Source organism: Tinamus guttatus, unplaced genomic scaffold (genome assembly GCF_059628265.1).
Source record: "Tinamus guttatus ecotype Peru unplaced genomic scaffold, ASM5962826v1 Tinamus_guttatus_pri_ptg000110l, whole genome shotgun sequence".
NCBI lineage: Eukaryota > Metazoa > Chordata > Aves > Tinamiformes > Tinamidae > Tinamus > Tinamus guttatus.
This window is the reverse complement of record NW_028288644.1, coordinates 615,810-643,611: the sequence shown is the minus strand read 5'-3', so window position 1 is coordinate 643,611 and position 27,802 is coordinate 615,810. Positions and strand designations below refer to the sequence as shown.

Genomic DNA, 27,802 nt, shown 5'->3' with positions numbered 1-27,802 from the left:
GAGTATAGAAATTCAAAATATTTTATTTCGGATTCTACCAGGTTGGTTGGATTTTCTTTATCTGTAACTTTAAGCTCTTAAAGCTACAAAATATTAAAAGGACCACCCCCCAAGACACAACTCGGCAAACCACTCTTTTTCCCAAATCAGTTCAAAATAGCTATTTAAGTTGCCAGATTATAGGGCTGATGGAAAAGGTTTAATTTTTTTTTCTGTGTTTTATAAAGAAATATATTTTTTTTTTTAGGAAAAATACTTTATTTTTCCAAAATATGTTTAGATAGATTGCAACAAGAACAAAGTACAGTACAAAAATGACTCACAGATTTCAATAGTCATAAACCACTAATCAAATACCCACCTTTTTGTTAAAGGTTCTGTTTGGGTCCAATATAGTTTTTCATGTATATACATGAATGTATATTGGCTCCAATACACATTACAGAGGTAATGCCCACTGTACAGTAGCACTGGATAAAGTTTGTAAGACCATTATAACATAGTCTCTAGTGCTCACCGTATAAAATACCAGCTTTTGACATGGATTCACTTTACCACAAACACATTTCAGTGAGTCTAACCTGAAGTCTGGTACAGGTCACTTTACACTTCAGCAGTTCTGGATTAACTTTAGGGAGTTTGCCTTGTATCTGACAAAAGCTGGGTAAGCCTTTTTTATCCCAACACAAACCTTCAGTACCAATTAATCTGAACATCCATGCCCATTTGTGACAATTCCCTCTTTCCAGAATGGAGCAGCTGTACTAAATGTAATGGCACCAATTGAATATACTTTTCTTCCTCAAATCTAGTACAGCTTCTTTGCTACCTTTCAGTTACAACCAGCTGTAAACTGTAGCATGTGGCATGTCAAGCAAACCTGACAGGAGTATACAGAATCATCTGAAAACTGCAAGGAGATTTCTCCTGCCTGTCCTTGCAGAGGTGGATAGAAGAAACCAGTACAGGCCGTGATCTCTTCTGCAGCCTTCAATCATTAAAGGAAATTAAAAGGCAGGTAGTTTTTTTCCTCTGGAAAACTATAATTTAGCCAACTTGAACAGGAGTGAAACATTTGACAAATTCTATACACATACAGTGTATGAACCAGAAATTACTGTTCCAGCTTGTACTATAATTTCCATGCCAGTAATATCTCTGCAATTACCTGGAGAATTTCATGTTTCATGTTTCCATTGTGATCATTGTTTGCACTGCAAGTCTCGTTTTGGTCAAACCTGTTTCCCTTCTCTATCTAAACCTTTGAGAAAAAAAGCTAAGAGTGAAGCCTGTAGATAGATACACATAATGACAAGTAGAGCACCCACTGCTTTTAAGGCTTGAGGGCACGGGAAGAGGGACACAGGAATGTAAGAGGCACCTGTGTCCTGTGTACTGGAGAACAGTGCAAGAAGTCCCAAGCCAGCTGAGACTCTGGCCAGCCATTCCATGCAGCACAATAGTGGCATTGTGTTTGTACACAATACAGGCCTAAACAGCCTGAAGGCAGCTGTATTGTTTACATGCAGCAAGCTTGGGTACCTTTGCACTGGGAGCATGGCTGGTTTTCCTGGTTCCAGAACAAGCACAGGGAAAGACAGGCTCTCACATTGTTATATCACATCTCTGCAATGTTTTCTGTCACTGCATTTCAGAAAGTCTGCAGATATTTTATCTTATTGTTTTACTCAGGTTGGAAAATCCAACGCCGACACACGTCATTAAGACTTTCGCCCCACCCTTGTGTTCCTCCTCCTCAGGGGACTTCGTTTCAATTTTAAACATGATCTGGAAGAAGCTCCTCAGGTGTCGCAGAAACTCAATTCTGAAGAACAGAAAACAACGGAGTATAAGAAACAAAACAGAAAGAGTACATTAACCATATCTTCTAGCATTGACTCCAGTGATGAACACGAGGTCTGGCTCTGTGAATTCATCGTACAAAGAACTGAGCCTACAGGCTCAAAAAGAAAAAAAAAAAAAGTTCTCGCTTGCATAATGGAGGCGGCTAGTGAGCCCCTGCTAAAGCCTTGCTCTCCCCATATAAGCAGAGAGAAAAGGAACAACCTGTAACAGAGCAAGGCAAAACGGTGAGGGAGGAAGAAAGGGAGGAGAAAGAGGAGACATGGCCAAGTGAGGTCACCTACCCATGAGGCCAACTCTCCCTCTCAGACAGAAGAAACTGATCAACTCCTCCCCACTCTTGTTGTTTTAAGCAGAAATAGAGATATGCAAAAGGTTGGCCTTGGGGGCATGCTGTGAAAGGAGAGGTATCAGATCCTAAAGTATGTATTTGGTATGTGTTCAAACTCCAGTGCTAAGCTAGTGGTTCTTTAGACTCTCTTTCAGACTCAGGATTGTGCCTGTTCCCTTTCTTCATAAAAAGAACAATAACACTTTTCTTTCCTCATTATAGAATTAGAGGCATTAAGAAACTGAATAGACATAATGGTCCTAAACACAGACTGACTGGAGGGAGAGTGATAGAAAAATTAACGAGCAGTATAAAAAAAGGAGATGAAGAGAACATTTCTGCTGACCTTCCCAAAACAGGGAACAAACAATTACACTGAAAAGCTACAAAGGGAGTGCTGTTAATTGCGCATGACAGGATTCTGATGTTTCCTAGTCAGGGTCAGTAGTAAGTCTGGACACTCAAACTAAGGTTTAATCTCTTACAGCAATTGGCACACGCCCTTGTTAGATGAAGTCTGCCCTTTGAAGAAAGGGTATTTCACATCTGTTCCACACTCTTGTTTGACCAGCAACCTGCCTAAAGGCACTGCTGTGCAAGCTAAGAGCATGACAGTCACACTTACATCATGACGCTAAATTAAGAGAAAACACCCACAAAAACGGGAGCAGGGGGCTGAGGAGTAAGGCAGCCCCTACTGCGACATCACCAGGCCTCAGAAAGCCTCCCGGCAGCTCCTACTCCCAAAACTGTGGGACTCTGAGTATGGAGCGCACTGAAAGCCTTTGAAGCAGGAGCACACTGGGGAGAACCTCCTGTGACCATGAAAGTAGGAGCACGAATTGCTACATACACCTTTCTACCCTACTCCTGGGTCAGTGACAAGCCCAACATAGACAGCACAGCTCACAGCTCTCAAAAGACCGGGCAGCTTAAGGACAGAATTAGAGCGTCTTATCCTCCACGAGTCCCCAGCTGCACAGTTGCTATAAAAGGCAAACGGGCACATGCTGGCACAAACACTTCCATAAAGCTGACAGGCAACAAGCCCCATACCAAGCTCCTTTCTAAGCTGGGCCCTTTCCCAGAGCTCTGGCTGCGTGACAAGACAGCAGGCCCAAAACAGCGGGAGCGGCGAGCGCTGAGCTGCAAGGACAGCACGCAACAAGCTGCACGGGTGCAAAGGCAGCCCGGGACACAGCCCCACAGGCTGCTCAGCAAACGCTGCAACGTGTCTCTGGGATCGAGTTCAACCTGCAGCTCCCTCTGTGCCTGTATGCTTCATCCTGCCTCCTCCTTTGGAGTGAAGGCAGGGCGAGGGGAGAGAAAATCAACAGGGCTTTGCCACAGCCTCCAGATAAACCAGAAAGAGCGAGGGGAACGGGAGAGGAGAGGCGGCTGCCCACGGGCCCTGCAGGCAGCGTGCGGCTGGCTCTGCCCTGCAGCTGCGAAAGGGCAGGTGGGAGCAGCTCCGCAAAAGGAGGAAAACGGTCCTGTGCGACAAGGTGAGCAGAGAGTCTGCACGAGCTGGAGGCCGACGAGGGCCGCGTGGAGTTTGGCATCCCAAACACCAGAGGCAGCACCAAACATGCATAGCTAGAATGGCAGAGCAAAAGGTACAAATCAGTTTTGTTTCAACTACAATTTTAACTGTATGTTTGAGCAGCAACAAGGCAGAACTGAACACCTTTCCAGACCCATGGAGAGCAGAATGGGCCACATGAAGGATTTTCCTCAGGGCCTGACAGTTCCAAATTAAAAATCACTATACTACCAATGAAAGAAAGAATGAAAGAAAGACAAAAAGAAAGAAAGAAGCATTAAAAAGCCTGCTTACATAACTGCCCTCTTTTCCCAGTAGCCTGTTAAGTGACATAAAAAAGTACACGTCCACTTCACACATTTTAGCTTACTGTCAGGACGAAGCGACCAGCTCGCAAATCACCGCTGCCACAGGAGACCGCGGCGCTGCCCACGGGTTATTCACTTACGCTAAAAATAGCGCTCAGCACGGCGGAGCGCGGGGACGCGGAGGTGGTGTGGGGCCGGGGCCGCAGTGTGGGGCTGGGGTGGCGGTGTGGGGCCAGGGCCGCGCTGTGGGGCCAGGGCCGCGGTGTGGGGCTGGGGTCGTGGTGTGGGGCTGGGGTCGTGCTGTGGGGCCGGGGTGGCGGCAGCGCCCACCGCCAGGCGCTGCGGCTCTGCCACCCGGAGGAGGCGGCGGTGGCGCGGGACGGGCACAGCCCCGCGCGCGAGCACCCCACAGCGTGCCGGGTTTCAGACACGAGCAGGTCTCTGGTGCTCCGTGTGGGATGGTTTGTGCTGTGTCGAGCCAGCAACGCTGCAAAGCCCTGAGGATGGAGAGTCAGGCGTGTGCCAACGGGCTGCTGCTTTATGGCGGTTTCCACAGGAATGGCAGTGGGAAAGAGTGGCAGAGAAAAAGCAGCAGCAGCCACAGATGGGCATGTCCAGATAAGCAGAGATCACCTCCTCCTGCGTGTCTCTTGTCCAGTCTCAAGCTGAGACTTTTGCTCTGCCTCATCCCGTAATCCTCTATCCCCTTGCGTGGTCCTGCAGTGTGCACTGAAGTTCCCAAGCAGTTTAAAATATAGTTTATATAAATATATTAAAAATACATTTTGTTCAACTTTCTCGAGGTGATGTGGCAGAATTTTCCTTTCCTTTCCTTTTTCCTTTCCTTTCCTTTTTCCTTTCCTTTCCTTTTTCCTTTCCTTTCCTTTTTCCTTTCCTTTCCTTTTTCCTTTCCTTTCCTTTTTCCTTTCCTTTCCTTTTTCCTTTCCTTTCCTTTTTCCTTTCCTTTCCTTTCCTCTTTTCTCTTCTTTTTTCTTTTTGAAGGCCACTGATGCCTGCAACAACCATTGTCGTCTGATCTCCCTCTTGTATCCTCTGTTTCACCCTGTGCTGCCTCCCAGTCACTGAGATGCAGAGCAGACTGGTCTGAACAACTCCAGTCTCTTGCACAGTTTTAGACATGTTAGTGTGTGCAAATCAGTGCAGTGGCAACACAGCCAGCACCCTGCATTTGATTTCAAGTTCAGCTGGACTGAGAGGTGCCCACTTCTGCAACATGTGGAATAACAACGAAGAGGAGAAAATCCAAACAAACACAGGCCAAGTGGTGGGGTCCCCAGCTCCATGCAGGACAGCCGTGCTCAGGGCACGGTCTCCATAACTTCAGCAGGGGCAGAGGAGTTGCTCTCAGGTAAATTCAAAATTAAACTTGGCACGTGCTTTCTCATCCAGACGGACACATTCCAAAGCACCACATCCCCACACCGCGCTGTAACACATGAGCTGAACTGTCACATCTGTGCTGCGTTGTGCTAGGCAGGGAAGTCACTCCACTGCAAACACTTACAGGCAGCTCTGGGTTCTGAGGGGTGAAAGTGTGAACACAGAGACGATGTCACAGCACCAGGAAGAAAAAAGAAGCACCAGGAAAGAAGAGTAGGGGCAATGAAGTAGAACACGATGCTACTGTAATTTAAGTCCAGAATGCTCTCCAAAATTGTGCATCTGTTGATTTGCTCTGGAGCCAGACCTCCCAACCCTGAACTGGCTGCACTAGTGAGGGCAGCGAGCGCTGCAGACAGTGACATGGTCCCATGTGACACACACTGCTCCCCCTCGTCTGCTACTGACCCTCATCCTGGCCATGCACCCACAGCCATTGAAATCAACCTGCTTAAAACCATGTGTTCCCTTAAATTCCATAGTATTGTTCTATTTCATTTTCATATGTTTAACCATGCACTTTAACCTCTGCCATGCACTCTTTCTAAACCTTACTTTTCAGGAATTACTTTTCCCCTGTACAGGGGGAGGCTTCCCCTTTCCTCCCTCAAAGTCTGACGGATGTCGTTTCCAAGCTATCGGGGCCTGCTAGCACTGAGGCGATTTCTAGCTATCATGTGATGGCACCACCATTCTTCAGTTATCACAGTACTGTACCTTTCACGTATACAGCACCGGTACCATGATAACCGAAAAAGGACAGTTCATGGTCTCATCGTTTGGTTATCATGGTCAAATAGAGCACCCTCCACCCCTGTCCTGCTCACAGGGCAGCAATTTGGTCTCTGAATAGCTGTGGTCTAGTCAATCACTCGTTAGACAGCTAAAGAAATTCTCAACACAGGATGCACTTTATCCTAACCTGTGTGTTGCAACTAGCAACATTTCTCTCCTCTAAACCACTATCAGCCACAGACAAAACATTAGTAAAAACTGATGCTAAAAGACAAAATAGAAGTCCACTGCATGAGAGGGCTGAAGCTCTGGTGTTGTGGATAGCTCCACGAATTTAACTCCGGAGCCGTCTCCTTTGGGCTGCCGTGCTTTTGGCAAGTGGCTTAGCCACGCAGAGCACGTCCCGGTCACTGCCAGGGCTGGGGGAGATGGCTCGGGAAACACGGCAGCGTGTGCCAGGCAGCACGGGGCTGCGCGGAGCGACATCCAGAGCCAGCAACAACCCCATCGCTGCGAGTCTGATCGCCTCAGAACCAGGAAGGGTATGTAACAGTAAGGAACTGTACAAATAAACGCAAGGTAATTTAACTATGTGTCTCTTCTGAAGACAGTACAAGTTGTTCTCTTCAGAGCTGCAGGCAACATCTTCCCTATACAAATACTAGCTGTGTGGTATAAGTAGCAAATTAAAGGAGACCAAGTAATTAAACTGAACGAAACAACTTACGTGTATGGAGATAGAGGTCCCAACAGGACTTTGGAAACATCCTGTTGTCCAAGGGTCATGAGGAGCAGAGCAAGGCTCTGGTTTGTTGAATCTACACAGCCTCCCTGCAAACCAAAATGTTTTAATAATTAATCTCTGTAAAAACCAGAAATTGGGATGGGAGGAGATTAATAGAGGATAAGGATTTACTTAAAGGACAGAATAACTGCTATAATGCTCTTGATTTTTAAGAGCCAAAGAGCTAAAAATGTAGATTTTGTAACAATGACATTAATTTTTACAAGGCAGGTTGGGAAAAGAAAAAAAAAAAAGAAGAAATGTTAGGTTAAAGAACCTTCCCCACTCTGCCAACCTGCTCCCCTCTAACGTCACAGAATAAAAGCAGTGAAGAACTTCTGAACTTTAATGACAGCTTCAAGCAGCAGGGAGAAGTAAACATCTGCATTTCACTCTTTACGGTCAACTGAAAAGAGATGTGACTATATAGTTCATATGCATTTGAAGACCCTTGATATATCCGAATTGCTGAGCTTCTAACATTTAACAGTGACATTTGGACAAATAGCTCAACTGTAACAGCCTTGAAACAGCAAGTTAAATTTTGTTTCCTACACCTCCACCAAAATCCCTACTGATGGTTTTTATGCTTTACATTTGCATTCCCCTCCTACATTTATAACAGAAAGAAGTGTATTTGTTCCTATCTGAAAGTCACACACAAGATTATGCAGAGCTATAAATACTACACTCAAAATAAGTGAAGAAATATGTGCAGGGTAAAGCGTTTTGTATGTGTGTGTGTGGGTTAACTATAATAACTATATAAACTGGATTTGGAAGCCCGGTTTGTTTACAAAGTCTGGAAATTAAAATCATTTACAAATAGTATATTATTTCAAGATTTATGTAGACACAATTTATAAAGTATCACTATCAAACACACTGAAAATAGAAAATAGCTGGCATAATGTTCTTTGTATTTGCCTCATATTCATTCCGGTCCAAAGCTATAAGAAAAGTGAACAGCTTCCAGGTGAATCAGAGGCCTAATGCTGAACCCTCTGAACAAAATCTCTACAGAACAAAACTGACAAGTAACCCTTTCAAAACTGTAACAAGGCATACCAACAGCCTTTTGGGCAAAGAGCAGCCTGTTACCAAAAATGCAAAAGAGGGACAAAATGAAGTTAGGAATACAAAGATTAGAAAACATGATGTGACAACTTCAGTGCATTTACTCAGTGAGAAGGCAGAAAGTTCTAAGACTTACTGAAGGTTTAATTTTCTAGATAGCCTTGCCTCAGTGCGACAAGTCTTGGCACTGCTGTTGAAAGAAAACTTTGTATTTCCTGTGATGAAAGATGCACCTTCACCACCCACCAGCTCTACGGCCATCTACATCCCAGCAGGTGCTCTGCTCTCCTCCAGCAGCACTTTCAGTGCTAACTGTGCAAAACTATCACACAATAGTGAGGTTTATGCATTCAGCCTAACATTCTGTGAGAATGAGGAAAACTGTGCTCCATCTCGAGTGAACACGATACCTGTTGAAATTGCTGGTGCCACCTAGAGCACAGTTCTCACCAGCTGCATCAGCAAATCTGAAACATCTCCAAGAAGCAGCTGGGAGTTTGGCGAGAAGCATTTCAGATACAGGCTCTCTGAACTGCCGTTGGTCAGCTACTGATAACGCTCATCACCGCTTGCACGAAGACATTACCTTTTCTAGGCTTGTTTTTGTGCATGTGTTTTGTTTTGCTTTTAAGCTGACAACACGATAAAGTACCTATTTATAAGACCCAAATTATACTAAGGCTTCAGCCATCATGGAGACAACCAGGTCCTGTACAACACAGCAAAACACAGTATATCCGTCGCACCTTAGCTACTTACATAAGTCTCTCTTGCTTCAGTGAGTCAGAGTCATCCTTTCTATTGCTGAGTATTAGCAATGCACTGCTAGGCCCACTCCCACATAAGCAGTTGCCATACAGGGAAATTAAGTGATTTGCCTGTAATCAAACCCCAAGGGAGCTCTAACTTATGTCTAATGAAGCACAAACAAATGCTTCTCCCAGGGAGGCTGGCTTTCTTCCTCTCAATCCACCTGCTGCTTAAGTGAAGTGTCCAAAATCAAAGCAATCTTCCCACCAGAAACAGGATGGGTGAAGTCAGAGCCAAAGAACCAACAGTTGTTCCAAAATGACTGGCACTCACTAGCAGTTCAGGATGCAGCTTCTAGACCATATTACCTCAATTTATGGCAGCTTCTCCATTATTGTTTCCATTGACAACACAGCCAGATCCAGCATACAAGTGGAGAGACAGATTGCTTAAAATCCAGTCTGTTTTGAAATATAGCAATACAAATACTACAGCTTACACACATATACAGAAATAATTACAGATATGGGACAACAGTGTTTTAAGAAGGACTATTCTTCTGAGCTCAACTCTAGGTTTGATTTAGTCTTGGCTGTGTTTTGGCATAAGCACAGTTTCCTCGCTTGCCAAGGCATATATACTTACGTGCTTCAAGAAACCTGAGCTGCTTTAGTCGTCTTACCTCTGGTTAAATAAGACAACAGTCCCGCTCCTCCTGCCCTTTCAAGCCCCCATAGCAACTCACCCTTGCCTTTTGAAATATCTCAGCTTTCAATGTATTGCACCCTCCTCTGGTTCTCCTGATTGCAAGAAATAAAAAACTTCAAAAGCCTTCCCCAGTTCTTCCAGGCTTTCTCATTCTGCCACTCACCTTTTGCATGAAGCTGCTATAAACTAGCACTTTCCAAAGACAAGGGAAAAGTTCATGTTGGCCTTCAACAAGCAAGTTCAGGTAGGATTTGTAAAGACAATGTGAATCACTCATGCCTTTCTTCCAGGGCCACCCTGCCAGTTGTTAATGCTCTACTAGCCCTGACAACATTCGGTCAATAAACACATATAAAATAAGCTCCACTGATTCTGAACAGCATGTCCTCTTAAATTTCCTTTTGAAGACAAGGGACCATTTAGCACTAAGCTGTCGCTGTGGCAGATGCCTCAGGGCCATTTAAACATCACTGAACTCTGGTAGGCCAGTGGGTGACTTTGACAGCTAAAGCCCTTCTGCAGCAAATCATCTCCAACATTTCCAAGATGCCCCCTTCTGATCAACCTTCTCCTCAGCTCCTGGAGCACAACACGTATAGGCAAAGACTGAGTGTGAAATAGTCTTATACAGTAAAACTCATGCCCAGTAGCAAATGCACAGGGGGAGAAATTTACTCTTGAACCCTGTACTCAGGGTTTACGATGGTCTGCTCAGAGCAGCCTGTTCTTGTCCCAGGCATAGCTTAGCTGGGATGCAAATTTTACACTGTTTCGTTAGACAGCTAATCCGTAAATCTGGTCAAAGAAACTTAAAACAGTTTATTCAAAACAAGCAAACACTGCATATTTTGCAAGCTGCTTTGATATCCTCCCTAAGGGCAACCAATCATGGCCTTTCCAGACCTCCACATTTTGCAGGTTCTCTGGCAAACGTGCCCTTTCTCTGAAGAAAGGGTAACAGCTGGACAGATTACCTCACCTGTTTCAAACTATCAAGGGCTTTCAGAGGGAAATCAGTGATGATAAAACACGAGGAAACAGCATTGTTCATGGCTGCCATCATCTGACTATCCAAACATCTTTTCCAAGAGATTTATGCAAAACAACAAGATATACTTAACTTTATTTCTTTTTCAAAGACCAAAGCTGCGGTATTTTACAGTTCATCCCATTTAAAATAAATAACTGTCAGTCTCCATACTAGATCACTGCTAGAATCACACAGATGTCTCATCACGGTGAGTACCTGTTAGCTCTCCATGTATATTCAGCGTGTTATGAGCATTCCAATGCAAGGAATTTCAAATGTCCTCAGGAAGAACATTTTTTAATAGCATCTCTGTTAGACAAGAACCCTGGGTTAGAAACAATCCCTTGCCACTTTGCAGACAACCACAAGACCAGTCTGGAGAATCTGCAGGGTTGCTGCAATCCCGTATCTGTACTGACAGTCCATGGGTGTCTGGATGACACTGTCCTTCATAAGCACCTATGCAGCTCAGTTTGGGAAGGAAAAGAGCATCTTTTCTACTGCTTGCAGTAGAAAGGGAGGACTGGCAATCTAGCTAGGGGACCTAAGGATTGTTTCAGGAGAGAAGGAAAGACTAAACCAAAGCCTGCTCGTAGCACCCTATGCTCTAGCAACATGGTACAGCTGAGCGTACAAGTTTTAGGCATATGCATAGGGCAGGAAGGAACATATTCCTTCAGGGATACCACAAGTATATTTGAATTCCAGCATATACTGAAGAAAAAGGGATGAAATATTAATGGAGGACCTACCCAGAAGTTCTTTCAGGTTACTTCCAATTCAAAGCAATTACGTCCTCAAGCACCGAGAACACAGTTTGTAGATGGCTGCCTCCTAAAGGCCAAATATGCATTGTCAACACTAAAAGCTACTAAATTTGTTGAGATACATAACAAAAGGCAGTTCCTTATTAAACCAGAAAGTCTCACTATGATTCTAATCACTAAATCATTTCTAAGACCGAAAGCTGGTCATCCACATTAAAACCTAAAACCTCACCACAAATGAAAACAAGCATTTCTAACACAAAAATAAATAAATAAATAAAGCTGTGGAAGGCTGTAATGCAAACACTGTCCTAGCTCCGTTCAGAGGAACCACCTGGCTAATTCCTCACACAAATACCAGATCTCAACACATTTGACTTTCTCATCACAATAAAGCAGCCAGCATTGAGACCAGCTGCTTTTTTTCCTTCTTCCTCACACCTCCACCCACTCACGATGCCCTATTTCCATCACTACTTTCAGAGGCCATGACTCTGCTATAAATCCACCTTATAATGTAAAAAAAGCAAAACAAAAAACAAACAAACAAACAAACCCCCCCCACACACAAAAAATTCCCCAAAATAATACAGCCCATGTAAAACCAACTCTCATGCAACAAAAGCAAAGTTTGTCCCTAATGTGACTCACAGTAACATACCTTAGGCATAGGAACCAGCGTGGCACAAAAAGTCATTATACTGTTCACAGCAGAATTCAAACACTCTTCTCACCTGGATTAGGATGACCCTGGCAGCACCAGATCATTTCCCTGCTGGATCTGAGGCAGCCTGAGGGGGCTCTCAAAGCACCTTCACTGCCTTTGCCTCAGGTACACGCACAGGCTACACCGGCCACTTACCCTGTAGATCTCCTCCAGCAGAAGCTTGGCGCAGTTCTGGCCCAGCTCCTCGGGCAACACAGCAGCTCCCTGGCCCTGAGGGTTTGAGGCAAGCTCAGCGCTGAGGAAGGTGCCGTTGATGGTTTCTGCAACAAGGCTCAGCCCGAAACCTGGCGATCTGAAGGAAAGGGAAAGGGAAGCGCATTTCACTCGAGAACAAAACTGGGTAACAAGCCAAGAACTCGTTCTAGTCAAGTGTTCAGGTCACAAGCAGTCTATTGGGACCACACTGTGAATTCGGACTTGCTGAGGAACTCCCTGCTCCATACGTTTGATTTACCCTGGGGAAAAAAAGATATTAACAGCAGCATTTCAAAATTAAAACCAGTAACACTTGGCCCATATCCACGGTGCTAGTTGTTATTTCTGAAATAAGCTCTTTAAAATGACCACCTGGGAGGAAAAACATACCCATATTTATTAAAAAGCAAAACTAACTCCCCCCAGCCTCTTTCATGTTCTCTTAATTCATGTTTGATGAACATTTCTAGAGTTATCTGGAGTTTCTTCTTTCTCACATTAAAATAAAATAAAAATAAATCCAAAAGACGACAGCTTTCCTGAAGGACCCATTTTTTCTCTCTGCAAGCTTCAATATTAGCAAGATCAGTACGTAACCACTGTACTGGGTTATTAAAAAAAGGGAAACTTTCATCTGACATCACTATCACTTACAATTCCAAACACTTCTTTTCATTTAGAGTTCAATACAAGTCAAATTGTTACAGTCTCTTAGGAATTCTGAACATATTTGAGGAAAATTTAAAGCACCTATTTCCCCCAGACTTCAGTATATTACAGAATACTATTGTCAGTATTAGAAATTTCTGATACAGGTCACAGGTGACTGAATATACTTTGCTGAGAAATTGTAACAAAAGAAAATCACAGGATCCTCTCATTCATGGGTCCCAACAGAGCACCAAAAGCTAGCCATTCAAAACAAGGTTAGCTTAACTCTTTTCCACATATAGTGCTTTGTAAAGTTGTTTGGCTACCACACTTTTTAATTAAAATGGTCTCAGTGACCCAAAAGCTGTTGATGTTCAGCAACATCAACCGAACACAAAAACAAATCCCAAGCACCAGCACACACAAACTAATACACTTCTAGAAAACAAAAACAAAAACAACCTTTCTTCTAAAAGCATTTCAGTAGGGCAGGAATGAAAAGGTATCAGTGTTTCCCACCCAAACTTAGCTGCCTGTATTTGCCGAGCCATACAGAGGGAATGGTAAAGATCTGTCTCTCCTCTTTTTTCCTCTGAAACAAACATCTACCAATCAAGACAGGAACAGGGTCAAAGACACTGCTTCTTAAGGGCTGCAATTTGGAGAAGCATCGTTGATAAATATGGTCCCTAGCAAGTTTTCTTAATATTCAGTAGCAAGCGGTAATCTGCTCAAATAAGAATTAAAATCATCCAGTGCCTGGTGCATGTGTAGACTGTATTAGCCACCATCTGCCCAAACAGACTTTCTGCTGCAAATTTTCACAACAAAACCAGAAGGTCTCTGCTTTGATTAACGGCCGTGGTAGTAAAAGATGGTCGAGTAATGTATTTCCTGGAGCCATTAGCATTGTGGAAGAGACTCAGTGCAACCCTTCGTGCTGTGAGAGCCATCCTTGGCCAGGGCTGGCCACAGATGGGCACAACTAGTTCTCCCTGGTCTTGCTCATCACTCAGCAGGAACAGCACTGAGCCCAATCAGATGTTCCACTTTTCCCCTGGTCCTGCCAACACAAGCACTAGGAACCCACCAGTACAAAGCTCTGCTGAAGTGGCATGACACCAGTATGAGGTATCCTGCAAGCCCTTCCGCACCACGTTGCTGTTGAACATCATGGTAGAGCAGCATTAGGAAGATGTGAGCACCTGCACTGTGGGCAGGGAACTTCAGTTGCTCATCCTCTTTCATTCCCTAGTACTCTGCATGGACTACCCACGAAAACACTAAACATAATGGCACTGCCTTATTTCATTTTACAGAATCACATTTTAATCTTCCACTTAACAGATTTTTTTTTTAAAAAAAAGTGTTTTGAAATCCTGCTTACCGGTAAAAAACTGAAGCCACAAGATTTACAATCCTGGCATATTAATTACAATGAAGAACCAGAAAGGAAAGTAAAATACTTTAGAGAGTATTTTCTTTTCATGATTTTTTGTAGACTTGTAAACATAACAATTTATCTTTAAGGTAATACTTAAAAAGGCATTTAGATCCAATTTTCAGAAATGTCTCCAGAACCTAAACCTCCCTGAAACACACTTGAGATTTTTTCTGAACACTTTATCTCAATGCTATATAAAAATGATGTTATCATTTAGCAGCATAAAACCATAACTGTTTAGAAATGCCAAGTACACAGCACATTCTATTAACAGCAGTGGGTCAACTAAACTCCTTTTAGGAGATTTAAATACCTACATTAATTCTGGAAGCATTCAGCATTCCTTGAAAAAAAAAAAGATGAAGTATTTGATTTTTAGATGTTAGATGTAGATACAGCTGTTGATGTTTATGAGGTCTTTATTCCTGAAATATTGGCCATAAAATCATTTACAGATTTTGTTCTCACACCACCTCTTCCAGGAAAGAGAAGCATTTTGTATATGCACAAGGCAAAACCTAGCTCAGAAGGGCTTGCTCAAGACTATACATGATGTCTGTGGCCATATGGCCATGAGATGCCATCTACTGAGTAAATCCTTCCTAGTCACACAGCTCATTCACCTCTACATTTCAAGGGCTATTCTTGCCCCAGTCCTCTGTTCCACCCCCAGACAACCATATATACCTATGGATAACTCTCTCTCAGAAGTTTCCAGAGATGAAGAGTCTTCCTGGCAATCCATTCTAACATATCAATAGCCCAATGGTTGTAACTTTTTTTTCCTAATGCCAAGTCTTCAGACAAAGACCCTGGAAAACTTCACAGAGAAGGACAACAACACAGCATATTGCTAAGACAATGCTATTTGTTATAGGATGTCAGGTCACTTGCGTAGCACAAAATAGGTGTTAGAGTTTAAATAAATAAATAAATAAAAAGATATATTTTCTGTTGAATCTTCTTTTACTTTTTCTCTGTGTTCACTTGTGCCATGACATTTTAGTCAGTTTTTCTAATTGAGATAGACCATCAGTCACCAAAAAAAAAGGACAAGAAAAGTGTGCATGCTTGGGTTTGCGCATTTGTAAGGACAAACTAGTCAGTTACCAGGATTTTATCCAGCCTCAAGTGACATTTTGCAACCTGTGACAAGAGGACAAGGAAAGTATATCACTAAAATTTTCTGAACACCTCACATCTGTGTTTTTGAAAGAAAAAAAATACATGGAACTGCAGTAAATTCATGCCTCATAACTTTCATCTAACTGGGGTTCCACTCTACCCGTAGAAGTCCTGACACTCCTCCAAGTGTTTATGTCTTACTAAAGAATAGAACAGCCCATGCCAATCAAATATTTCAGAAAACAGTTTGGTCCCATCCCAAATGATACCATTTTCCTCAAGAGGTCTAAAATGAAATTCAAACATTAGTTTTCTCTCCATACCATCTCACCTTAAGGCTAAAGAAAGTTCCCTTTAGTGAAGGTTTCCCTTTAGTGATAATAACGGTAAATGTTTCCTTATTCAAGAAAGCACACAATTTTTGTCTCTATACCACAAAGAAAACAAATGTAACTTGTAAATTATTTAATCTTCTTGCACTGTGAGGAATATTTTTTCCAAGAGCAACATGCTCTTCTATTTTACTGCTCAGAGCAGTAACAGATCAGAATAAACTACAAAAAGATGCAGATTTGTATTTCTGTTAATTATGAAAGTCAGATACTCACTTTCCAGAGCTGACCCCCTTCATATGATCTGTGTAGATATAAATGTCTGGGAGGAACTTATTCAGGATGCTCCTTGCAGACTCCACTATTCTGTTTGCCATCTGCGGTGACACTCTGACGGAGTATCTACACCTTTCAGCTAAGGAATTCTTTGTGAATGCAGAAAAAAAATAAGCCAGATGATGGTTTAAATACCCCAAAGTGGCCAAAAGGTCCAAATGCATTACTTCAGACAACACAATTTTGCCTTAGACATCTCTCTGTAAATGTCGGCCCACTTGCCACCCCCACCTATACTTAAAGAAGCACACATACTCAGTGCTTTCACTGATAAGTCTTTAAGTGAGGTACGCATAAATGCACAGAACATCATACTATGATGAGGTAAACACCTAACTTTAAAGATGTCCTTTGATGATTTTCAGCTGTTGTTCCAACATCCTTCACTTTCTTAAGACCAACATCCTTCACTTTCTTACGATGCAGGAAGTCCTATGTGCTCTGCTTCCCCTTTATTGATAAAAGACAGTGGTGGATGAGTTCCTCCTGAATTAGCAGCAAGAAATCCGGTCCTTCCATTTTTATTATGTAGAAATTATGTAACTGAAATTAAAGATAAGTGGTAGAACGACTTATGAGAGAGGTGACCTCAGAAGCGTAAGAAGGTACTTTCTCTTTGGAAAAACCACGACAAATACTGCCACAGCACACTGAGCTGCCTCTGTTGTTGTTCTACAGAACATGCGCCCTGGAAAAATCGCTCTCACGCAGGAGTACTTCGCTCATCCAAATTCTGCAGCTGCAGGCTGAGTTCAAAGCATCCTGTTCTCACAATTACAAGAGCACATCATAAGGTAAATAGAGGGCTAGGCTCCAAGCCTGCGCCTCTGGCAGGCAACCTGCCCCATTCCTGCTTTCCCCTCAAGCTGATCGAAGCCAGATCTCTCACAATTATGAGCTGAGCTACAAGATGGCCAATGCCCAAGATAGAACAGGGCCTCATGAAATAAAAGCTTTAGCGTTCCTGCCTGTAAGGGGTTTCTGCCTTATTCCTATGGGGACAGAAGATTCATGAAAGATACAGCACAGAAACAACAACAGAGAAGGAAATAAAAAGAAATAAAATAACGATATGTGGAATTTGCTTTGCAAGAGCCATCACTCTGCAATAGTACTATGTGCTCTTCTCTTTTTAAGGGAAATACATCTTCCCCTACTTCCATCTCCACTGGTACTTGAAGGCTAAAGGAATAGAAAACTGCTTTTTGCAACACAACAAATAATTCCATTCACTTGTGCAGCGAGGTGCAAACAGAACTTAAATTAAAGCACCCATCCGACACGCAGCCATGACCATTAACAGCCACGATGCCCCTATTCAGTGTGGAGCACAACACTGCTCTGCACATAGCGTCTTTGAGACTCAATGCTGACTAGCTGTTTGCATGATCCTTCCACACCACATCTGCAAGGTTTAAAAAAGATACGCTGTTCCCCTGATGCGCTTGATTTTGCCAGGGTCTGTGAGCTGAAGGGGCTGCAGGACCTTCTTCACTGGGCAGGCAAACACTATCTCTCCACCACCTTTGGGAGGCATTCCTCTGCGGTTGATCTGGGAACAGTAACAAAGGAGAAAAAGGTTTAGTAAAGAGCAGAAAGAATGTACCTACACATTCAAAAGTGATAAATCATATTACATGTATAATAAGATCTTAGTGGTAGCGATATTAGGTGAGTACAAGTGAAGAAAAAAAATCCTAAAGAGAGAAATGGATTTTACACCAAAGCTACCAGCACTGCTGAGATGTCGCAGGGCTGAGATTGGTGGCCTGGACTGGGCTCAGACGGGGCCAGGCTCTGCAGGGGGAGCCCTGGGCAGGGAAAGACGGGCCAAGTGGTACCCTGGCAGGTCATCATATTATTATTTCCATGTTCATTATTTTTGTTATTACTGTTTATTTGTTTTCTTCTTTCTAGTTTTTATTTCCCCCTCAGCCTAGATGTCTATTCTACATCCATGTCTGTTAGCTCCATAAAGAGTATAGTCCACAAAGAGACTTTAGAGAAATAAGGGTTTTTTTTACCTTGATTTCCAGACTTTCACCATCAATTCCAAATCTTTTCAGCAGAGGTAGAGCTGTTGCCTTAAGGATATCAACCTACAGAACACATAATTAAAAAAAAGGGAAAAAAAGCACACTCTATTGCAAGTTACGTAAGTTAATAATTTAAAAGCCCTTGAATTATGAAGTGTATAATAGGCATCAGGCTTTCTCAGGCTTGGTATTCTATCAGCAGACAAGGGAGTGCAGCATGAAAAGCTCCAACTACTCTTAGATTACCATAGGCTCTCATTACTCACAAATGTTGCCAAAATAAACTACTGGGACATGAAATTTCCTACTCTGGATTTCTTCTGCAGCCTGATTCTTATGTTTGTTATGTTTCAGCTAAGACAGTTCATTTGTTTCTCTGAATACAGTAATTGAAAAAAATTATTCTTTTGTACTTGTTAAAAAATTCTTGATCAAACCCAATCTCAGAGGAGTTAAGAAACCTCAACATTTTGGTCCTTGACTTGGCAGGAGGAATCTCAACCTTGTATCAAGAACTCCTCAGCACTCTCTAAGAAAGACGAGTCTCCAGGTAATTTCTGTTGACAGAAGAACCTGGTTAAGTGCATGGCAAATCATCCACGTATTCCCTCTGAGATGGGTGCTTGCCAAATCCAGGTCTAAGCAGGGCTTTCCTTGCAATTGCTATTCCTGGTTGCTGAACTAAGACAGCGACTGTCCTTTGACTGCCTTCTTTCTTCTGCTGCCACTTCAGCATTACTGAAAGGGACAGGAATGATCTTTGCAATAGACGCAGGGAATTAACAGAAATAAGCAGCTGGGCAGAGATAGGACCAGGAGAGCATGACCAAAGAGAAGCTAAAATTCAGATGGAAAAGGAAATGGATATTTAATAGATGGTGGCACAGAAAAAAAAATAGAGTATCCTTCTTTCCACAGCTTCAATCAAGACACAATGTTATTCTGTCTGCTCTCTGTAAAATGATGCAAGCCACCGACAAAGTACTAGCTTATACCTCACGTACAAAGCTGTGAACAAGCTGTTAGAGCAACTTGCTACAAGCCTAGACTGCAGTTCTGCTTCAACTCCTGCTGGCTAACATGCTTTCTTTTCTTCCCTGACTGTAGGGCAGATATGGGTATTTTTAAATGGCAGGAACTAGTATCAATGTGTTAATGTCATTAACAAATCCTATGTCGAGGATTATTTATTTATTTTTAATGCCAGGTATGTCCATGCTGCCTTATTTCACCCCTCCAATAGTATTCATTAACCAGAGTCAGATTTGATCTTTAGAGCACAAAGATTTAACATGTAAGCAGACAAACACAGACAAACACAGACACAGGTGAGTACCACTGGCAGAAGTTCTGAAATTCTGACAAGTTAATCTGTTTTGCATAAGAACTGCAGAGCATTTATCCCTCTTTGTAATGAAAAAAAATATATACCAGCTAAAAGCACAGTTTCACTAAGCAGCTTACAAACTTCTTTCCCCTTCTGCATTTCCACTTTTGTAATCTCTGGACTGAAGTTTGTATCTATGGAAAAGCATGTTATGACCACATTAGAAAACTGGGTCAACTTTGAGTCTGGTTTGTCTATTTCCAAAAATTCCAAAACTTATCATAGCCTTTGTAGTCCTTTGATGAGTGGCAGACAAAATGCTCACCAGACACCAGACAGACGCACAGCAAGAGACTGTTCCTGTTCCAAGTTCATAGCCCTAGCAGAGAAGGTAACTAGCAGTATTTTAAGAATGGGAGAAGGCTGCCCTGCTCAACAGACATGTGGGAGCTCATGTGGGAGGGTTGACTTCATCCAAAACCACAGGACTGCAGCCAAACTGAGAGGCATGACTGTATTCCTAGGTCCTTGCCTACCACTCAAAAACAGGCTTCAGCTCTCCTTGGTGGGCAGTTGTTCCATCTTCAAAGCTGACAACACAACACCAACTTGTACGTTTGTTTTTCTGTGCTTTGGCACAACAGAAACGAAGAATTTGCCAAGTACCATAGACATTATTTATTCAAAAACCAAAATTTGGTATTTTTTTTAAAGAATTCCACAATAAATAAAAATCTAAAAGCATATGAATCAAAACAAAACAAACAAACAAAAAGCCCAGGCCCAACAGCAGCTGATTATCCCTTTCCTAGGTAGCCATTAATCAATGTACATAGGTCATCAACACTGCTCAGGAAAGCATTCACCATCATGCCATACATACAGCATTATGTTTTCATGGCAGAAAGGTAGAAGGATTTTTTTTTTTGTACATTGCACAGATGTGAAAACATACAGTCTAGCAACAGGGAGAGAAAAAAAAAATCCAGAAAACTCAGTAAGGAAAACTTTTGTTTTCCTGGGATTACAGACAACTGCTGTTCCCAAGCCAAAACTTCATATGCTAGTCTCATGCCAGCAAGAAAAGTCATTTCAGTTGAAAGTCCCAAGGCAAAGTTGTAAAAAAGCTTTAATATTCACAAACCCAAACAACAGTACGGATTATTCTAAAATCAGATTATTACAGTACCACATATCTGCAGCTGGTCAGAATAACAACATGAAAAGAAGGAAAGAAAAACTAGAGAAACCCAAAGCACTTCAAAAACGTGCTTTATAAAGACATTCCCCACCAAGCACACTCTCAGTGCAGAGAAGCCTGAAACCACGTCAGTTCTGCCACTGCAGAACAGCTGCTCCACATACACAGGGACTCTAGCGGTTGCACAGGAAAACGTGATGTAAACACAAGTTGCCAGTGCGTGGTTTGGGCTCCAAGTCGGGGGGAGACCTCGTCCTGAGGAACACAAGGGCTAAGCACCATCCCTGTGGGTCGTTAAGGCACAGCACTGGTGCTGCGGCGCGCAGCCAGCGCACGCGCCCCTGCGCTCGACGGCCCCCGCGCTCTCCAGCTGCTCTTCTCAGCCATCTCCAGCGGCGCCAGCTGTCAAACATTTCCATTGCACCCCATCAGCGGGCAGGGATGTATACACTCAAATGCAAGCATAAACACATACTCTAATCTTCCTCGCTGAAACCAGCCAAAGTCTCTTCTGCCTCCGGGTTGGAAAGAGCTTTCCTCTCTCCTTGACCACGTCTAGTGTCACTGCAGCAACAAATGCATCATGACCCCTCTGTCCTGACAAGGGGTTGCTGTGGAGGAGCTGCCTCAAGCCCAGCAATGCAGCAATCACAGCCAACAGACATTTTTAAGGCTCTCTTCAGAGGAAGAGAGTGAGAGCAGATTTCAGAAAGCCCAGTTATCAGGCCACATTCCTGCTGCTTCCCCTGTGGATACTTCCATGAGCAAATGTGAGGGACAGCTCCCTGCCATCCTGCCAGTTACAGAAACTGGCTTAGAAGAGTCTCAGAAAAGTGCAGAGTATGGGAAGAAGCAGGATTGTGGGGCTGAAAGGGGAAGAAGCAGGATTGTGGGGCTGAAAGGAGGGGACTGGGCAGGACTGGGCACCTTCTCCTTTCGGGACAACATTCAGGACAGCATTCAAACTTGTGCTTGTGCTCTCAACAACTTGCAGAGTACTGCAGATTTCATTATAGGGAGTTTGAGGGCTTTCTTCTGTTTTTCCCATTTTTTCTTTCTTTCCTCCTCATTATCATAGCTGAGCTACTACCTTGCACAAAATTCCTTCAAATTAGTTTATCGGAGTGCATTGGGTTTAATGTTTATTTATGCCAGTTACAGAAACATTAGTCGAGTTCATACTAGCTTGAGGAATCAGTATTCTACTACCACTGTGTTCCCACAGCACCGTTAGCATTAAGATACAACTCTCTGGCACAGACATCTGTCAGCATGTGAGTGCACTCGGTCTGTACGAATCTGACAACACCTTCCTATGTCTGAGCTTCATCCAGTGCAAACTCCCTTCAAGGGAGAACTGGCTCGGACTCTTGTGCCCATCTCACCTGGGATTACTTAATCTCTGTTGGCCCAAGTCAGTAATGTCTGAGAAGGAATAATTTCCAGACTCAAGACTAAGCTGCTTAGATGTGTGTCCAAACTTACTTGAAAGCAATGTTCAAGTTGGACTGCTCTTCCTCTCTGCATTCTTCAAGGAAGTCTCTCTCTACTGCGGTTAAGAGATGCAGTCAGCCCAAAGAGACTACTCTGCTTCTTACTATTTACCATTTTCTATCATATAACTTTAATCATGGTGACTGAAAGATTAGAGAAACACAGGTTTTTCATTTACAATTTCTTTTTTTTTTGAAAGCACGGCTTATAAACTCACTTCAGTTACTCTTTGGCTCATGTGGGTGTTTTGCACTGCCACAGGGGAGAGAACATATTTTTTAAAATGACAAGACAGAGTAGTTGAAAAGCCATAAATACCAGCAGGACTCAGAGGTTGGTCTAATACCTGCTATTACACTTAATAGTATTTGTTTTCATTTTAAATTGGGTAAACTTTCAGGTGACAGTGTTCCTCTAATCTACTCACAAGAAAATACACAGTCTCCAATCACCATTTATAAGGTAAACAGCAGTGCTGTTCAAGCACCATTACTTTAAAGGAAAAAAAGCAATCAAGCCCTATCCATTACACCAGAATTTTAACCCTGTGTTACCCACAGCTCATTTTTGTAACAAGACTATTACAAAAACATTAAAGATTTTAAATCATCATTAAAATAGTCCCAGGAAAACATGGCTAATTTCATGAAGTCATTTGACCTGTGATGCCTTTCAGCGTCCTTCTGAAGAGACAATCCTCTTTCTGCAAGCTGTTTGCAACCAGAAAGCAGCTAAGTAAATTACATGCAGGTGCAAATCTGCTAATGTAATTTTGTTATTGTCATGTGACTTTTATTTCTAACAAAAAGCCTTCATAGAGACATTGGCATAACTCGCATTCCTTCCCTATTGCACTAAATTTTATAGACAATTTCTTTTCTTTAGAGTAAATAAACATGTGAGACAGGGGAATAGCATATCTAAAATTTAAGAGAACAGGAGAAACAATGCCAAGGCTTCCAAGCACCTTTAGAGGGAGTTTCCAGTGAAGGAGAAGCTGCCTAGAACTGAATGGTCAAAAGATCGATTACAAAGAGTCTGGCGTAAAAAGAAGAAAGTGAACAGATCAGAAGATGCTTGTTTGATTCCAAGAGTTTGTTGGTTCATGCAGTAATACTAGATACTTCTTGTTATCAGAAACTACAAAAAAGTCAAGGCTTTGGAGGTTTTCTTTTTTTAAATAGAGATGAAGAAGGAAAAAAATCTTCTTGGATACTTAATAAAGTTTCATTACTTACTGAAGGATCTACTTGATCATTTGTTACTCCTCGCAGGACAATTTTTAATGGGTGCTTCATGAAAGGTGCCAGGCAGAGCAGACTTTCCAAATAATAGCCAATACCACGACTGGGACTGCAGTCATGCTCCAGTGAACCTCCATACAAAAGACCAGGCTGATAATACAAGGTAGTACCTGCGGGAAAGCGAGGGGAGAAAATCATATCAGAGCATTATGAGTGTGCTAGCCATGATCACAGTGTAAAGACACTTTGCAGTGACATGTACCAACAAATTGTTGAAAAAACACAGTATGAGGCAGGCTGTACTTGTAGCACACTTCTTCCCTGTCTACCATGCATGAATGGGCTAAGACAGATGCATGTCTGTCTGTCTTGCACACCACTTCTTCTTCTCCTTCCTTCCCAGTAAATCCAGAATCCTTTAATTATCCCCCAAAGGGCATAGGGAAGCAATTGCGATCCTTTCACAGCTGCCAAATCTTTACCACACCAATAGGCCATTGCTGCCCCAGCATGTCTAGTGACAGATACCAGCTTTACTGACCCTGCAAACCCTCAGCCATCAACACGTACAGAACAAGAGCCTGTTGATGCATCTCCATGGGAGATTTGCTGCCGAACAACTCCTCCTCTGAGCATGACTGGGCAGGCATAAATCTTGCCTTCCACAAAACCCCCTTCTAGCTCAGAGGGATCTACCCCACTATGAAATCCTGGACACCAAGCAAACAACGACACCTCAGATCACGAGGAATGCATTTTCTTCGGCTCACTGCATTACAGTGGCACATTGCTCTTCTCACTTGTAATCTATCACTACAGAACTTCTCAGTTTGATGATTTCTGATCTGCTTGGCCTTCGGCACCAAGCTATCTAGAAACTTACCCCTGATGAGCCAAAATTTTCCCTTCACTGCAGCTAGTGATATAGCCTGGCACAGGGGAAGAGGAAAAGGAAGATCTCACCTGTTTGGTTTATTTCAATCCTAGAGCCATTGGTCACCTTGTCAATGAGGCGAATAAAACTTGCTTCGAAATCTGATGAGGAAAACAAAAAGGGCAGGAGGGGGGGGAGGGTTAAATATCTTTACGTATTTTTCTGAAGGCAGCTTCTGAAAAGCAAGAAACTTCTACGCACAGCATATGATACCTATACGTCTTCCCTTTCTGGCCGTTCCCAACAGCACTCTCTAGAAGCCAGTAAGGCTACCTCCGCTTGTCAGTTTGTTGTAGGACAATTTCACCACATGGAGAAAAAAAGCAATTCACTACCCACCCAGAGGCCTCAGTTCGAGCCTGGTGCATGCAGATGTGACCACCTATGAGCCACGTGGCTCTTGCCTGCATGCAGTGAGGTCCGGGACTGGCTCGTCTGATCACAGCCGAGCGGTCGCTTTTTCGTCAGTGCAAAGGTCATTTTTGCAGCACATAGGCACAAATCCCAGCAAACAGGACCCTGTTTATTTAGGCTTACAAAGCGAACTGCAGCTTCCCTTTATTTTCTGTAGAGGTTTTCTTTTAAAAAAATCTGACATTCAGATGTGAAGTGTACTGTGTTCCAAAAACACCACAGTGATATATCTATTTGCAGACTTCAAAATTTTCCAAAACCACCAGCGACATAATAAAAGCTAGAGAAAAAGAGAGGTCTTCCCATCACCTCTTTCTGCTTAGAATGTGCTTCTGTTCAGACTGCAGCAGCTTGTGTGAAATTAATTACTCAGCTTCTCCTGTTTTTGCAGATCCGTTCTCAGAGCCACAGGAAGTAAAGAATATGAAACAATAAATAAAAATCTGACTACTGTTCAAAAACTAATATAGCATTACGAATAACGAAGTTGAGCTACCACCTGATAATTTTGCCAGTCCTGTTGGTTCTTAAAATTGACTGATTTTTGAATTATATTTGAACAATATTTTTCTTGATACTGAGTGTTGGCCAGTTTGGGATACGTAAATACAAGGATACTAAGATTCCTTTTCAAGAACCAACAAGACCTGCAAAATTATCAGGTGGTAGTACAACTTCGTTATTCGTAATGCTATATTAGTTTTTGAACAGTAGTCGGATTTTTATTCCTATAGACACTTTGAGGATGCAACAAGCATTTAAACCAATGTGCTATTTTGAGAAATTGCAGCTTCCTAAACAACACTGGCACAGCGTGCTTGACAACCCAGACACACAGAGCTGCTCCTGCCCTCTGCAGTGATCATTTCCATACTCAGCTTTACATGATAATCCTGGAAGTACTTCCAGTGGGAAGGGGCATCCTCGTGAACAGCTGCCACCCTCTGGGAGGACAAACCTGCACTGAAGTTTTGTGTGTGAAGGCTCCAGTCACAAAAAGCAGAGCACGTTGAGTTTGTTATTGTGCTTTAACAAACTGTCACAGTTTGCATTCTAACCCATACTTGGAAAAGACAGCTCAAATACCTATTAGAAAAAAAATGGCAAAAAAACCCTACCTTCATCACAACCAAACTCTCTCTAAACCAGCAGTAATAAATACTTGGGGTCTTGGTAAGCGTTAAGCCAAGTGCAGAAGAGTGTTTTGGAAGTTTAGCAGGAGAGTTTCTTGCTATAAACCAAAGCCTTCTGTGGAGGCGGCAGAGGGTCTGTGATGGCGCGGGCACCGTTCCCAGCCTTGCACCTTGTCCGAAGGGAAGGAAAGGAGGTTTTGGGACAGCAGCCCCTCCTGCCACGCTCGCGGCCTTGGGAACCACCAGGTGCGGCTCACGACCAGCAGCGCGAGTGCCGAGGGTGCTCTCCTTCCTCCCACCTGGGCACGAACCAGACACAAATCACAGCGTGAGGCCTGATCCCGTGACACTGCTGGAGCCGCGTCTCTGCGGACGAGATGTCGGCAAGGCCGTGGGGTGACCGTGCGGGACGGCAGCTGCCGCGGCCTCCCGCTCCCCTCGCTCCTGCCCAGGAAGAGGCCCCGGCCGCTGCTGCGGGGACCAGCGGGGCAGACCCTGGGCCTGCGTGTGAGCCCCGCTTCCCTGAGGAGCCTCGTGAGCCCCAACCCTGGATAGCCGCTCCGTAACCCCAGCCCCCTGCATAGCCTGGCTCATCTCAGACCTCAGGATGCTCGGGTTATTCTTAGACCCTGGATATGCTGATAACTCTGTTCTTCAGCACCGGGATATCCTAGCTATCCCGGTTATTCTCCCAGATTTTCCTTTATTTCCCCCGCTCCCTCAGGGGCTGGGGGTGTTTTGAAGGAGCGGCGGTTGCACCACGGGCGTTTTCCCGCCCGCTGCCGCCCCCCGCCCCGCCGCGGTGCCGGTGCCGGCACGAGCTGCTCACCGCGGAGCCCGGGGTCCTCCTCCCTGGCGCGGATCTTGCGGATCTTGAGCGGGCGCCCGCTCAGCGTGGACAGCACCAGGCGCTGCCGCAGGAAGTTGCAGCCCGCGTAGCTCAGGCACTGCGAGTGCCCCGACATGCCGGTGCCGCCGCCGCCCGCCCGGCGCGCCCACGTGGTTGCGAACAGGAAGCGCCGCGCGCCGCCGCGCGGGGGTCACAGGGCAAGGGGCGGGGCCGCCGCGGCCGTTGGGCGGCGGCGGCCGTTGAGGGGCGGTGGGTCCGGGTCGCGGGGTCCTCTTCGGCGCTCTGGGCGCCTGTGCGGGGCTGCCTGGGGCTGCTGGTGCGGCGGCAGCAACAGCAGCAGCAGCAGCCGCCGCAGCCGCCGCAGCCGCCGCGGGGGAGTGTGCGCCAAGAGGCTGGTGCCAGAGGCGCGCTTAAGTGCTATTTAATAGTAGTTGTTGCGTCTTTTACCTTCTGCTTTCCTTCTCTCTTTCTATACATATCTGTTTAATTGAAGCTTGGCATTTGTCAAAGTGTTGTTCTGTTCTTTGCCTGGGCTGTTATGTAGTGTTTTATTTCCAAACAGTTTAACTTACCTGAGACATTTCAGTTCTCAGTTTATTGGCAGGTGAATAGTTAAATCTGTGAGTGAAACATGGTACAAGATCATGGTACTCTCTTTAGATGGGGCTAAATTAGTTTTTTGGGATATCTTAAACTTTTTTTTTTAAGTAATTTATCCCTGGTTGCTGTGTTCAGATAAAATATTATGCTGATTAAAGAAAAATTAAGCAGAGATGCCAGCTATGTGTGCTTGGAAGAACTGGAACTGTGTCTGATTACTGATTTTCTGTCCAAGCTGTTCCATTAACTACACTGTCAGAGCCCAACAGCCCTTCTGTAAGAGGCCAAGGAAAGCTGCTGATCTGTGTTTTGGGGGTTATGCAAATTAATTACAGTAGAGGTAACAGGGTTAATTACTAGGCGACCTTATGTGTAAAAGGAAATAATTTTTGTGTATGTTATGCAAGAGGAAAAAAAGGGTTAAGAGTGATCTTCATTTATTTTTTTTCTACAAATACACTC

General features: G+C 43.8%; 1 protein-coding gene across 1 annotated transcript; it reads right to left on the bottom strand.

Annotated features, from left to right (window-relative positions):
- Positions 1 to 1,208: 1,208 nt before the first annotated feature.
- RCL1 (RNA terminal phosphate cyclase like 1) lies at positions 1,209 to 26,855 on the bottom strand. Its single transcript, XM_088521013.1, has 9 exons — positions 26,720 to 26,855; positions 24,373 to 24,444; positions 23,404 to 23,579; positions 18,132 to 18,206; positions 17,535 to 17,659; positions 16,048 to 16,173; positions 12,160 to 12,316; positions 6,909 to 7,012; positions 1,209 to 1,825 (listed from the first exon to the last, which is right to left on the bottom strand). Exons 1-9 carry the CDS (start codon positions 26,853 to 26,855, stop codon positions 1,672 to 1,674), a joined length of 1,125 nt encoding a protein of 374 aa, XP_088377139.1. The 3' UTR covers positions 1,209 to 1,671.
- Between the last annotated feature and the right edge of the window lie 947 nt (positions 26,856 to 27,802).